Genomic DNA, 15,093 nt, shown 5'->3' with positions numbered 1-15,093 from the left:
GGTTTGTAGCGGTCCTTATAAGTGCTTATAAGTCCTTATATTTGAAAATAAAATATAAAGGCCCTTATAGGTGCTTACTTTTTCTTTAAAGCCCGTATTTTTTTGTTTTTAGTGGTTTTTTTTTTTTTTTTTTAATGAACGCGCTATTTTTCCCCGTACCAACGTCGAAACTAAATAAACAACTTTTCTTCCTGATATGGAATGTCAGATGGTGAATCATACTCCCGGAAATAGCTTTTCCCCCTATCTCTGCATTAACATAACCTATGGTGTGTAAGAAAGGTTACAGACAGGTGCCCGTCGTTCTATTGGTCAAAGAATTGCGAATGCAGTAGAAAATTCCGGTACATTCGGCATTCTTTTCCTCCCACCCAAATACTACACACGTTTGAATTTCGATCATGATCTTAATAATTTGCATTCTCGTTCCGCTTGGCCAGTTCATATTCGTGTTTATTATGATCATTATGCTTATATTATGAGCACATGAATGTTCATAATAACATAGTTGCAGTAACTGCTGAAGTATAGTAAACTTCCAAAAATGGTTGTGTTTTAACACAGATTATTAGCTTTCTAAGGAATAATATTCGGAATGGCTTAAATAAAGGGAAAGTCATCGAATAGTCAAAATAATTTCATTTTTTTGGCCAATACATTATACAGCACGAAGATTGGGAGGTTCTCCCCTTTCTTCACAAAATATCGAATATTGAAACTGTTACAGTTCGCTGCAAAACAAGCCACGGACCCCCTTTTTTTTTTTGTCACTTTCCAATCTGGATTGAATAGGACTAAAAGTTCTGCAGTCTACCAACCCAAGCGAAGAATGATTCTATTCCGGAAATTTAATGCCGTCTGTTGAAAATTAGAATGAAAAACACCCCAGTTATTTAGTTCTTTATTTTCCCAACACCGGCAGCTGTTGGTTCCGATTGCGTAATATCATGTAGGGAAGAATTACGGCGCACGTATTGCGCAATAACGTTTGCCATATCTTGCAGAGATAATTAATTTTGATGTTTTGTCCGAGATTTGTTTATGAACACTTAAAAGAGTTTGACTGTGCTTGCTAAGCAGAATACTTTTCAGTTCCATTGGTTTATTTTTATACGTTGCATATATCAAAATGTCAAAAGCATTTATTTAGCGGAGAAATCTAAAGAGCGGCTACAGTCTACCCCCCTTCTGCTCGACTGTCCGAATATTCGCCAATTTCTAAGTATGCAGGTTAGTTAAGCTTTTTTTTAGAGGATGACTGCATGAAGCAAATTTCTGTCTTCTGATTTCAGAAATGTTCCTCTTTTTTACTTAAATTACTTTGCTTGCAATATCTGTTACGGGAAAACTGATATACAATGAAAATTTAGAAAATGTTCAGAATTTAGATTTAAATTATTTAAATATCAATATAAGTGAAAAAATGAATTGTATTTATTATTTGGTTCCACGCGAATACAATAAATATTTCTTATTATTATTTATTTTCTCTATTTTGAACTGAAATTTCATCATTAAATCTTGTATAGTTTAGTTCTGTATAGTTTTTTTCCTCTCGTTGTAAACTAGTTCTGTAAATTGGACTGTTATTTAAAATTTAAAAAAAAAGTAATTATTTTCCATGGTTGAGGTAATGCTTATTCTCTCTCAATAAATACTCCATTTCTCATTATTTTAAATTACAAGTCTAATTTTTAAGGTTATGCGGTTGTGTATAATGTAATTAGACAAGTGCTTATTTTTTTCTTAAACTGTGCTTGAAAAGTGCTTATAGGTGCTTATTTTTTTTTAACTAAAATGTGGCTATGAACCCTGAATCTCAAATGCAGAAATGAACTGCCATGGCATCATTGAACATCAATTTGCTACTAGTCCAGCAAGGAAAAAAAAAAAAAAAAAAAAAAAAAATGTAAAAATTTGTATAAAGACATTATGTTTTATACAAATTATACAAAAATTATTTTTGTTTATACAAAAAATATAATTTTCAGGAATGAAATGAAGCATTTAAAACATAATGTGTCATTAAAAACAAATCTAAAATAAATTACCTTATGTTGAAATTAAGAATATTTTTTTTTTCTTTTGCTTGTTGGGAGTTCTTAATTCGTATTCTATGTAGAAAGATTTTATGTTGATACCAATATTATAATGTTTCTGTTGACGGGAATAAATATATTTGACGGTCTTGGTTGGATTAAAAACGATTTTCGTAAAAGTATATTATAATTATCAACATATATATATATTGTTTTCAGAAATACTGATCACTTTTGGAGTCAGTGGCCACAACAGAGTTTACTGTATCTGGGAACATTGTTTAAAATCTTAAGATATGTTTAGAATGTTAGAATTTTTCCTTGGTTACTAAATGGCAGTTTGTGTAAAGATTTTTAAAGAATAACTATCCATGCATAAGAAATAATTTAGCACTACTTTAAAATAAGAAATACTTTAGCTTACATAAGAAATACTTTAGCACTACTTTACAAGTGGAAAAACTCATAATAAATTCATTATTCCTAAAATAATATAATATTTGTAGCAAATACACTGAAACAAAAAATTTTATTAAATACAACAGATACTATAAGAAACATAAAATTAAATGCGACTATATACAAAGCAAATGCATGATAAAGAAACTGGCAAAGAAAAAGTATATATATATATATATATGGAAAATAAAACAATACATTTTATGTATAACTTGATTACAATTAATATTTGTACACAAGATTTTTGTTCAGACATAGGTGTTAGAAAGCCAAAAGCACAAACATCTTGCCTTTGTGCTTAGTTAAATAAGACTAGTTTTTTTTTTTTTTTTTTTTTTTTTCCTTGCAGAAAAAGCTGTACCAAATGTTAGCAATGTAAATTACTTCTTCCCCTTGAAAGAACCCCTGTAAAATCAAAATGTGATAAGATTTAAAACAAAATTTTGGTACATTACACATAAACACAATCCATACAATTTCATTAAAAATTATATATATCTTAATATAATTTTTATGTCCAAAATATGTATAGAAAATATTTCTACTTTTTGTGCCATACTGCATAATGTTATATTAATAGACTATTTTCTACTATTTGATCATACAAATGACCATACAAATAAACTGCTAATTCTGCTTATTACTGTCATTCCATGTAGCATCATATTTTTATTTTTTTCTTTACTTATAATAGTAAAAAGACATTTTGATGCTTTATATTACGTACTTCTGTTAATTTTTTTTTAAATTATTCTTCAGTAATACTTTAAATAAATGAAATTCCTTAATCAGAAAATGTTAACAATGAAAACACTTAAAAAAATCTTTGAAAGATCAGAACAATATATGTGTGTGCTAATCACAAACAATGCATAACAATATCTGATGAATTTTTTTTATGAATTTTATTTCTAATATGCAGTTATATGTAGTTTTGCATGGCTAATATGCAGTTTTGATGTGATTTATACAAATAAATCACATCAAAACATTCATCATGGGGGGGGGAGGATTACATATAAGTTTTTTTTTTTTTTTTTTTTCATTTAGCAAAGCATAGAAGGGTTATTGGTCTAACAGAAGGGATGCCTTTGTGGAAGACGTTTTAAGGGAACTCACTCATATTCATATCACACATGGGGAAAACCACATAAATTTTAAATACAGGAATTGAAACTTTTTTTTTTTTTTTTTATTTTCAGTTGAATTTTCATCATTAAGAGAAGACAAGTTATGTTTCATTATTAACAGAAGACAAATTATATCTGAAAATACACAAAATACTTTGTATAGCTTAGCTGAATTTTCACCATTAAAAGAAGACAGCATTAGTATTTCAGTTGTCTTTCATTACATATTTGAAACAAACAGCATCATGGTTCTAATTATGCTATTTCCAGATCATCTTATCATCTTCCTGTTTACCAAATTCTACTTTCTATATTACTGATATATTAAATTTTCAAGTTTTCATCATATAATACTTTTAATGGGCTTTATTTACATCATACAGCTCACAAGACTTCTAATAGAAATTCACAATAACATGACAATGAACAAAGATTTTTTTTTAAAAAAAAAAAAGTTTGTTCTGCAAAGCAACTTTTAAAGTTTCATTTGGCAACACTTCACGATAAGAAGATCACGATTCCTAAATGACATCAATTCAAACGAAAATGCTGAGTTGATGTCATTGTCTAGTGCATTTTTTTACAGCATGTATTAGAAAAAATCCCAGATGTAAAAAGAATCAAGAAACAGCAAGCAAAGTTTTTGGAGACAAAGTATTGTATATATATTGCAGAGGTGGCCATAGCATGGCTCACGAGCCATGTGTGGCTTATACGTAAATAAAATATATACAGTCAAAAGTCGTTAATTCAGACACCCATAATCCGGAATGACCTCAAAGCTACAAGGAATGACCTCAAAGCAATGATCTGGACCTCAAAGCTACAAACTTTCTGCGCATGCGTCGCTTTGATGCATGCACGTAAGATCTTTACGGCTGCACATATGCGCGCGCGCATGCGCATAATATGTTTGCACACACGCATAATATGTTTACGCATGCACGTTTAATGTATAACGTTCGGTATAAGCTAAAATTATCTAATTATCTATTTCAGTTAATGTTGCAGATTGCGTTGTTCCTTAATCTTCGAATTGGATCCGGCTTATTATTTTTTGCAGACTGTTAGAGCAATTTTATAAAAAGTAAGCTTGAACTTTCGATTATGTCAAATAGAATTTCTAATGCTGGAGCTCACAAAGGATCTACAAAGTGAAAGTATGTTTCGATGTCCATCAAACAAAAAGGGGAATTGCTGCAAAAAATGGATAAAGCCATGAAGAAAGTGACAGAGAGGTTAGTGAAAACGAAAAATTTCTGATTGACAAGTCAGTCGGTATTCTCGGCACAGCAATTACAGGACTTGAACAGCGGAACTTTGTAACTGAACAAGAAATTATGTCTGTTTATAGAATTAAAGAGAAAGTATTATCACATAAAACGAAGCAACTTAAACAACTTACATTGAAAGAAATGTTTAATAAAGTAAACAAATAAATATTAAGCTTTTTTTTTTTTTTTGTAAATTTTGATACCCTTTAGATCATAATTGTTCTTTATTTCATAAATTATGGTTTCATATTTTTAATTTTAGAATTTCTGCATGCCATCTTACAAGATTTAAACCGATGATCTATAATCCGAGAAAAATAGATAATCCGGAATTGCCGAAGTCCCGATGAGTCCGGATCAACGACTTTTGACTGTATATGATAAATTAAAATTATTCAGTGTCCAAAATTTATTTATTTCCTAAAAGTAAGCCATTTAAATAATTTGTTTCATTTCTTTTTACAAATTTATTAGTAAATTTAAACTGATCAATGTCTACACATAATTATTTTATTCTTGTTAATTAAGGAACATAATGTTATTCAAAAACATAAAAATAAAAGTAGTGACCTGATTCTATCTCATAGCTTTGGTACTTCTGTTATGGGGACCAGATTCAGAGGAGTATGTATGTCCATATATGTGTGTGTGTGTATACACACATACATATGTACCTATATATATGCATACATGAACACATCTATCCATACATACCTGCATACATTTCTGAATCGAGTCCCCGAAACAGAAGAGTACCCAGTTCTATAAAGAAAATCTTGAAAAATTACATTTGCTTGCCATTGCTTAGATGGATGCTTTATAGAAAAAGTCTGCCAAATGTTTTCATTATTAGTGACGGTAGAAAATAAATTTGGATGGTGTGTAAGTGGAACAGAAAATGCATGTAATGCATCAGAAACATTTAAAATCACAGAGAATGTGATTAAAGTTAAAAATAATTTATTAAATAAATTGATAAGAAATTTATGGCAATTGCAAGCTTTGGAAATTTCTAATAAATCTGATGATGGTCACAGCTTAGAAGATGTTGAGAAAATTTTTGGAATTAGTAAAATTCAAGGACAACAAATATACGAGTTGCTTGTCATGGAATGAACACAAAGGGATATAACAAGATAATTCTGAAGAAGAAAAAAAAAAAAGATCTGAGCCATTGTGATGCAGATTTAAGAAGAATCCAAAGTTTCAAGAGCATTATAAAGCTGTGATAGATCAATATTTACAAGTATTTATTTGTGATAGATCAATATTTACAAGTATACAATATTTTTATATTAGTGGAAGAATCTAAATATTTAAAAATTGAAAGAGTCTTTTTTACTGCATTAAGTTGTAATTAGAAGGGGAAAAAACACTACAAAACTTCACAATGTCTTCGACACATCATCACTCGCTGAAGGCAAACTGCCATCAGGGCCGGCACCAGAACATGCACAATCAGTGTAATCACACCGGGTAGCGAAATTCAAAGGCAACAAAATGTTTTTAATTTGAAAAGGAAACAGGAAGCAGAATTTTGGATTTGCAGAGTTTGCATCAGGCAGCAACAGGTTTAGCTGCGGCCCTGATTGTCAATTAATGATTGTTTATATGTTTCTTTGATTCAATGATTGTTTAGATCAGTGGTTCTTAACTGGGGATGCGGGAATGTATTTTTGGGGGTGCGGAAGAAGCTCCTTAAATATCATTTATTAAATTTCTTATAATATTTGAAATCTGCAATAGTGTCCCCAATATTGAAGGTCATAAAAATTGGTAGCACCTACCTCACTTATCGGCAAAAGACACATCAAAGAGCTGGTGCCGATGGGCGTATATACTACACTACGAAAAGGCATACGCTACAAACGAGCACGAACAGGCAGCTAGGTGACGGAGAAAGAAAAAAACTTTGTGGGAATACAAGTGGAGAACGTTATCCCAGCTTGCACATGCGCTGAGTTCAATATGTGCTACTCCTGTTGGAAAATATAACGTATTGTAAACCTTTTACTGCATCATCTCTCCTCCTTGAAATATTTATTTAGTTTAGGTCTTATTTTAATGTAATATAGTAGTTACTTTTACTTCTTACTGCCACTATTTGCGTTGAGAATGGACAGTTTCAACGTAATTGAGATGCAAAAACGAAACGTGATGTTACGTCATCTGGAAAGCCGATAGCTGATTGGTTACCGTGAGATGAAGTCATGCCTACTTCTGCTATAAGTATCTCACGTCGCTCTGGCTCAACCCTTCTTTTAGTTCCTGCTTTCCTGGCACTTAGGTGTGCGGTTTCCAGCCCCTTCAGAAGGATGCATGCAGTCCGGTGAATAAAGTTCCTTGGTTCCTGTTCACAAGATGATTGTTCCGGAATAAGTTCCTTTGTTCATATCCACAAGATGATTGTTCCAGAATAAATTCCTTGGTTCCAGAGGCTACCATGTGAGTGACTGCCATGGGCGGCATCCATGTTCTTCAATAAAGGCGGCATTTACCTTTACTCAACTTGGGTTTATTCTTACACTTAGGAGATGCTATTTTTAGATTAGGAGAATTTAGGACTTAAGAGATTGGGGGGCGGTTTTTGTTAAAATTCAAATATGGCTACTGTTAGTGTTATGCATAATATTGCTAAACTTGATGCATGTAATTACTTTACATGGTCCAAAGATATGAAGTTTGTCTTAAATGAGAAAAATGCATGGCTTTTGGTTAAAGGTATTGAAAAATGTCCTGATTTACATGATGTTAAGGGTATTAACAAAAGAAATTATTGCCGACTATCAAAATAGAAGTCGTTTGGCATTATCGTTAATTTATATGAATGTAAGCCCTAAATGTAGAAACTTGATATGTGAAATTGATGACCCGGTAGTGGCATGGAATACGCTTGCCAAATACTTCCAGCCAGATTATCGGTCTAGACATATGTCCCTGTTTTCAGAGTTCTTAAATTGTAAAATTAAGCCAAATGAAAGTATTAGTTTCTTTTCTTCTAGATTAAAACGTGTAACTGAACAATTAGCTGATATTAATCAGGCTGTAAGAAACGTATATATATGTTTCCAGTTTCTTAGGTTCCTTCCAGATAGATTTGATCAAGTAGTTCAGAATGTTTTGAGGTGGCCAGATGAAAAGTTCATATTTAAAAATGTTGAACTTGAAATACTAGCAGAGGAAACGCGTCTTAAGAGAGATAGATAGGGAAAATTCTAATAAGACTATAGAAGTCCAAAGTACTAACTGTGAACACAAATTTAAGCAGATTAAAGGGCTCAAGTGTTATAAATGTGGCCGTCCAGGTCATATTCAAAAATACTGTAGAATGAAAGGTAATTTTTCCAGATCACCCTCGCCTGCTTCTTCTGTTTCCTCAGCTGTATCTTGTAGTAATAAAGCATCTTCTAAGTGTAAGAATAAACCCAAGTTGAGTAAAGGTAAAAATAATTCCCATGCTCAGTCCCATTTTATAGCTCAAGCTAATGTTAACAATTTGGAGGAAAATGATGATAGTTGGATATTTGATACTGCTGCATCTCATCATTTTTGTAAAAATCGTGAATTGTTTGATACTTTTTCTCCTGTGAAAAACGAGAATATGCTAGTAGCTATTGATGGGGTAACTTTTCCAATTCATGGGAAGGGTACTGTTAAAATGAAATTTGGGGATACGGTTATTTTGTTTAAAGATGTGTTATACTCACCTGAACTGAGACGAAATTTAATATCTGGACCTAGGGTGGATATCAATGGAGCGAGATTTTATGGTAAAAATGGGCAAATTAAAGTTACTGATGATGAAAATGAAACTTTGTACAAGGCTAAGTTGATAGGAAGTAACTATCATGTGTTCCCGAAAATAGTGAAAAAGGGGGGCAAATCTGTAAAATTTGAGGCATACACAGTTCAGCATAACAATAGTGAATTATGGCATGGTCGGTTTGGTCATATAAATTATGGTGCTATTGTCAGGACTAGTAAGAAACATTCAGTTCGAGGTCTTCCCGTGTTAAAGCACTCACCTAATTTGTTTTGTGAACATTGCCAAATCAATAAACAAAGACGAATCTCCTATAGACCCTTAGAAGGTATTCAAGTAAAGAGGCCACTTGAAAAGGTTTTTTCTGATGTATGGGAACCTATTAACATTCCAGGTAGGAATAGTGAATGTTACTTCGTTTCCTTTATTGACGAATATTCTCGTTACGTGGTAGTGTACCCCATTGTGGAGAAAAGTCAGGTGTTTGAAGTATTTGAAAGGCATATAGCACGTGCGAAAAGATCTTTGAACCTTAGATTGAAATACTTTAGGACTGACAATGGGCGAGAATATGATAATGATCAATTCAGGTCATATTGTAATAAAAATGGTGTAAAGCACGAATTTACAGATGTATATACTCCAGAACAGAATGGAGTTTGTGAGAGATTTAACCAGACAGCTCTCAACAATGTACGTGCAATCTTACATGATGGTGGAATGAGTTCCGAATTTTGGTCAGATGCAGTAATGTATTTTTGCATATTCATTTAATAGAATTTGTCATAAGGGCCAAGATAAAACCCCATTCGAATTGTACACTAAGCGGAAACCATCAGTACGTCACCTTAAGGCATTTGGAACGATTGCCTATGTGGGAATTCCAAAGGCTAAAAGAAATTCTAAGCTTGATCCAAAGGCAACGAAGGGCCGATTGATTGGGTACAGTGTACGAACAAAAGGGTACAAGATTTGGTTAGAAAATGAGCAAAAGGTAGTAGAAACCCTAAATGCTACTTTTAAAGAGTCAATTGGAATGCAGAAAAGTGGCAGTGGAGCTGCACTGGGCACCCTTCCTGATTTGGAATCTGAAGAAAGGGTAGAGTTCCAATCTACTGATACTCCAGTTGGCTATTTTCCTGAAATAGAGGAAAGAACCTATACCAATGTACCTTCTTCTACAATTGGCACTGACACTCAATCTACATTGAGACAAGTAACTTGGCTTCGTAAACCTATTCCAAGGCCAGACGGCACTCATACGGATGTGTATTATTTTGGGAGGGGGTCTAATCAAAGACTACGATCACCAAATGATGTAGAAAGGTATTGCACTGAACATAATATTCAGTATGATCCTACCTTGTTTGATTTCAAGGGAAGCAATACTTATAGTGCTGAAATCAACCCAACTAGCACTCCTTCAATGTCATATACCCGAGATAGCTGACTAGAGATTTCAATTCCAAACACTTATAACCAGGCAATGAAATTCACAGAAAAGCTTCAATGGATAGAGGCAATGGAAGAGGAAATGGCCAACATGCGAAAGCATAAGGTATGGCATCTTGTTCTACTTCCTAAAGACAAGACTCCACTAGGTTGCAGGTAGATTTTCAACATTAAACGTGACGAATTTGGAAACATTGTTCATTTTAAAGCTCGTTTAGTGGCTCAGGGTTATCGGCAAATTAAACACGATACCTATGATGAAACCTACTCTCCTGTAGTCAACTTTTCAGTAATAAGGCTCTTTTTCTCCCTTTTAGTTGCACACCTTGGATGGGCAAATACAATGTGACATAAAATTATGCAAAAATTTCAATATTTTTTACTTCCTTGTACGAAGTAAAAAGGAAGTATTGCAATCGCGAAAAGTTTCAGGCAGCATATTTCAATGAAAATATCCCATTTTGACCTCTTTCAAATGCAATTTAACGATGTATTTCCATGATATCTGTATGTAAGGACAGAATAAAACACTCTTTTTCTCCAAAAAAATTATAAAACTGCTTTAAAATGAATTCTGAAGAGAATTTTCCGTGGCGTCTGTTACGAACGTATGTACGTACGTACGTATCTCGCATAACTCAAAAACCAGTAGCCTCAGAACGTTGAAATTTTGTATATAGGACTGCTATAACATGTAGATGTGCACCTCGTATTTTGGTTTCAATCAGCCACACCAAACGTATATAAATATATTTATATATATATCCACTCTGTTACCCGGCTCAGTGATCTCAGTTTCTTTACTCTTATATATTTGTAAATTGTACATTTTTTGCTTTAAAAATGATTGAATTATGTTGTTCTTATCTTCCAGTTAAGGATTTTATGCCTTTAGTAAATCTGTATGCAATATTTTTAGAATTATCAACAATTTTAAAATTGTTTAAGTGCTGCTAAGCCTAATAATGTTTTTGATGGCGGCCACTGCTCGTTTACATTTGAAACAGCAGGATAGCAGATTTGTTGGCAATCTAGAGAAACTTAGCTTCGCAACAACAAAGATAATGCCTTCATTTATTATTTAAATCATGCTTAATAATTTTTTTCCTAGAATTTTTTCGAGGAAATAAGCATTTAAGATTTACTTCGTAATTTTTAATACAGATATTTTGAGTTTTTATGTATTTTTGCCTTGTCGCGAAGTGAAAACTGAATTAATTGAATGAGAAATACTCAATCATCTATGAAAAACTGTTTCTTTTTTGTTTTGTTTGCTTAATTTCTTTTATACATAGTTCTAGCTTTATTATAGTATTTGAATAGAACATGTGGCAACGATTAGATAATTCTTTAAATGATATAAATTTTGTGCATTCTGAGTTATAATAGGAACGAAATATAACGCTGTTAAGTGAATCTAGCGCCAGAGTGTCGCTATGGTAAACAAATATAGTGAATTTTAAAGAGTGCATTATTCTATTGTGGTTTATGCGCTGTCGGCGAAGTAGGTTTAATTCAATCTAATAAGTTTAAATGAAATGCAAGAAAAAATGCGTATAATTTAATATTCCATACAGGGAAGTCATGTGGTGTACACATCAGATTTTTTTTCAGATGAAATGACATTTCATGTTAGCAACAACATTAATAAGCACAAATGCAGAATTTGGGGCTCAAAAAATCCCCATTCACTATACGAATTGGAATGGAGCAACCCAAAAATCAGTATCTGGTGCTCTCTATCACATGATACAGTCACAGGACCATTTTTCTTTGCCGAGACGTCTGTGACAGCAAATATTTACCTGGACATGTTACAAATTTATGCAATACCCCAAATGCAGCATTTACAAACCACTGTTATCTTCCAACAAGATGGGGCCCCACAGCGGACATGGCTGGAACTGGACATTCTCAGGGCTAATACGGGAACTTAGGTGGAATTTTACTAATTGTTTAATAAAAACGTTGTAAGTATTGGTATCTAATTTTGCAGTTTTCTTACGCTTTTAAACTCTCTGTTAAATAGAGCGGCCTCTCCAAATTAGGTACATTTTATTCAGACACCTTGTACATACATGCATATTTTGATCATCTACGGCTTATTTTGATAGCTTCTGTTAACATTTAGTGCATCACTGCATTTCAACTCTGCATATCACAATATGCACTGCAACCTTCTTCCGAAGCAATGCCATTTAGGAATTGTCATCTCCCACAGTTACATGATTTCTGCAGTATACAGTGTTGCCAGATAAAATTTCAAAGATTAGTGTGAAGTTCAAACTTTTTTCATCAAAAATTATAAAATTTTACTGAATTTAGGTGTGGAAACAACTTTTAGAAAAAGTCTGCAATGATCCCGAAGGCTAATCACGTTTGTTCTAGAAAGCAGTTTAAATATTAAAATCTACTGCTCCACAGCTGTTTTGCGATAGTGGTATAACATTTAACTGCCATATAAAAGATCCACAATCAAATCCCAGGGTTGTTTACTATCCCAAGGACACTGGGAACTTTTACATCACACTTCACCTAAACTGCTAATAGATCTTGTTGCATCTTGTTTGTCTGATATATTCAGAAAAACTCACAAAATTATTATGGCAAAGATTGCAATTTTCAGCACACATAGTCACACTGGCATGTTTCACACCTCAGGGCCACCACAGTGCATGACCTCAAATAGGATGCACCTCTGCCCAGTAGAAGACCAATGATGAAGTACATCACATATACTGTGCTCCACAGTGCAACAAACGGGCCAAACTAAGCACACCCATGCATGGAAGCAGAAGCTCACCAATGCAATGACCACTCACATCAACACACAGGGCTTGCAGCCATACCCACAACATGGGCTCAATCACGGCAACAAGTTGCACCTCCTTATATAGCATTAAAAATGCTTGGGGGGAAGTGAGTAGTGATCCCGAGGGCTAATCATATGCTCAATCTAGGGAACAGATCAAATATAAGAATCCTTCCTTCGTGGTAATATGCTGTAAATATATTTTTATTGGTCAGCAGTTCATTAGTATTTTAATATTTTTTTAATCCTATGCCCATCTTTGGCACTTCTGCCATTAATTGACAAGCAGCCCAATAAGAATAATGACAGAATTTTTAAAAAAAATGGATAAAAATTAGCCTCGATAGAGTTTTCTGTAGTAAACTTTAATATGGCAGTTCTTGAGGTGGTCACCTTCCATATCAACCTGATGTCACAAAGGGAAACAAGCTGAATCCGACAATCCAATGTAATTGTTGCTGTAAATAATAACGGCCAGTTGTCAAACGAAAACAAGCAACTCCAACAGCCCGTGGTAAGGCAAAAGGGGTTTTTATTTCTTTTGTTGAGCAGGATATTCCACTTCTTATCCACTATTGCAGCAACATGTAAGGACATTCTGCCATTTTTCATTTTATTATATACAATTCTTTTAATATTACACAAGGCAAAGGGGAATCAAGTTGGGCCATAAGGGATCCGGCCTTCGCAAATATATCTGCCTGCTCATTTCTAAAAATATCACAGTGGCTCAGAATCTACTGAATGGCAATGTTCTTTCTGATTTCTTTTGGTGCAAAAAGTTTCATTTTATAAGTTTTTTAAAATTAATTACACTGCTTTCAAAAGTTCCTCAATCGCCCTTATAAAATTAAAGACCATACTCTCCTTAACTCTTTAGTTTAAAAGAGAATAAAACTAGTATTTTATTAGAAATATACACATACTTCTTCTTGGTTTTAGGTGATGTACACTGAAACACACTTGATGCGGACATAAGATTCTCGATGTATTGCCCCAAAACTTGGTTTTCAGATTTCAGTTTCAGATTCTCCTCTTTCACACTATCTACCCTCTGAGACAGATCTATAAGAAATTGGAAGGAGAAACTGAATTTTCAAATTACTATGCAGAAATAAGCTCTAAAATACAATAAAAATAAAAAATATAAAAATAAGCTCTTAAGATTCCTTCTCCGTGGGTTCTAGCAATAAGTAACAGCTGAATTAAACAAAATCCTAATAGTTTCTCAAAAAAAAAAATCCTCATTAGCATCCATTTGTCATTACGGTTAATTGACAGATCCATGTTTCCTCAATTTTAAATTTCAAAATAGAGGTAAACTAGTTTTCTTCATAATTCATTTCCCTTAATATGTTTAAAAGAAGGGATGAAAATACTTGAAAAAAATCAGTTACAACTTTCACAATCAACATACAACTAACAAGAAAGCATGTTAAAAATGTTTCAAAACTTTTGTTCTTAAATGGCATAAAATATTAAAATAAATTTGAAAATTCTGCAAGAAACGGTAACAATTTCCTAAATGTAACCTTTCCTCTCAACATACAGTATTAACTTATTTTAATTCTTTGAAATTTTGAAATATTTATTCACACCAAGAGAACATTTGACAAAGATAAATTCATGTAATTTTTAAATACTTTCACAGTTCATATCAAGTTTCTGACAGAGTAGATTTTGAGCATTTTATCAGCGCAAAAATTGTGAAATATAAACTCATGATTTTGTACTGTAATAGTTCAATGAAATCTTCAAAATCATTTATAAGATACAGTAAATTCCTCCAAGCGCGGATTTGAGTAACATGATTTCACATAGATGCATTTTCTTAATTGTTTCTATTTAATTTATCTAACCCTAGAATTTCATTCACATATGGCTCAGCATTCACTCATCATGATTTAATAATAATTGCTAGCATTACCTCTTGCCAGAAGTTAACAATTTTAAAGGATTTCCATCAATGGAAAATGAAGCCAAAGAAAACTTGAAAATTGCAAAAGCAATTTATAATCGATGACTTTCAGGTGTAAAAGAAGGAAATGTCAAAGAATTAATCAAGACATGATGAATGAAGAATTGGATGATCTTAGAATACGAGACACCAGCGATAATGAAGAAGAAGATAAAACTTACATTTACAAAACATTTAACTTACAAG

At 32.8% G+C, this 15,093-nt stretch overlaps 1 protein-coding gene across 2 annotated transcripts in view; it reads right to left on the bottom strand.

Annotated features, from left to right (window-relative positions):
- Positions 1-2,549: 2,549 nt before the first annotated feature.
- Positions 2,550-15,093, bottom strand: part of LOC118190642 (short coiled-coil protein homolog) — a 35,643-nt gene continuing 23,099 nt past the window's right edge. For both annotated transcript variants that reach the window (XM_085810409.1, XM_085810408.1), the window contains exons 5-6: positions 13,856-13,994; positions 2,550-2,903 (exon numbers count right to left, since the gene is read on the bottom strand). In XM_085810409.1, the coding sequence (XP_085666535.1) occupies positions 2,879-2,903; positions 13,856-13,994 (164 nt within the window). In that variant the 3' untranslated portion in view covers positions 2,550-2,878. The remainder of the gene's footprint in view (positions 2,904-13,855; positions 13,995-15,093) is intronic.

The sequence above is a fragment of the Stegodyphus dumicola genome, chromosome 2, assembly GCF_044657685.1.
Source record: "Stegodyphus dumicola isolate Sdum_Otavi_A_Nest chromosome 2, ASM4465768v1".
NCBI classification, from domain to species: Eukaryota; Metazoa; Arthropoda; class Arachnida; order Araneae; family Eresidae; genus Stegodyphus; species Stegodyphus dumicola.
Note: the sequence above shows the minus strand (reverse complement) of the source record. Positions and strands in the feature narration are given on the sequence as shown.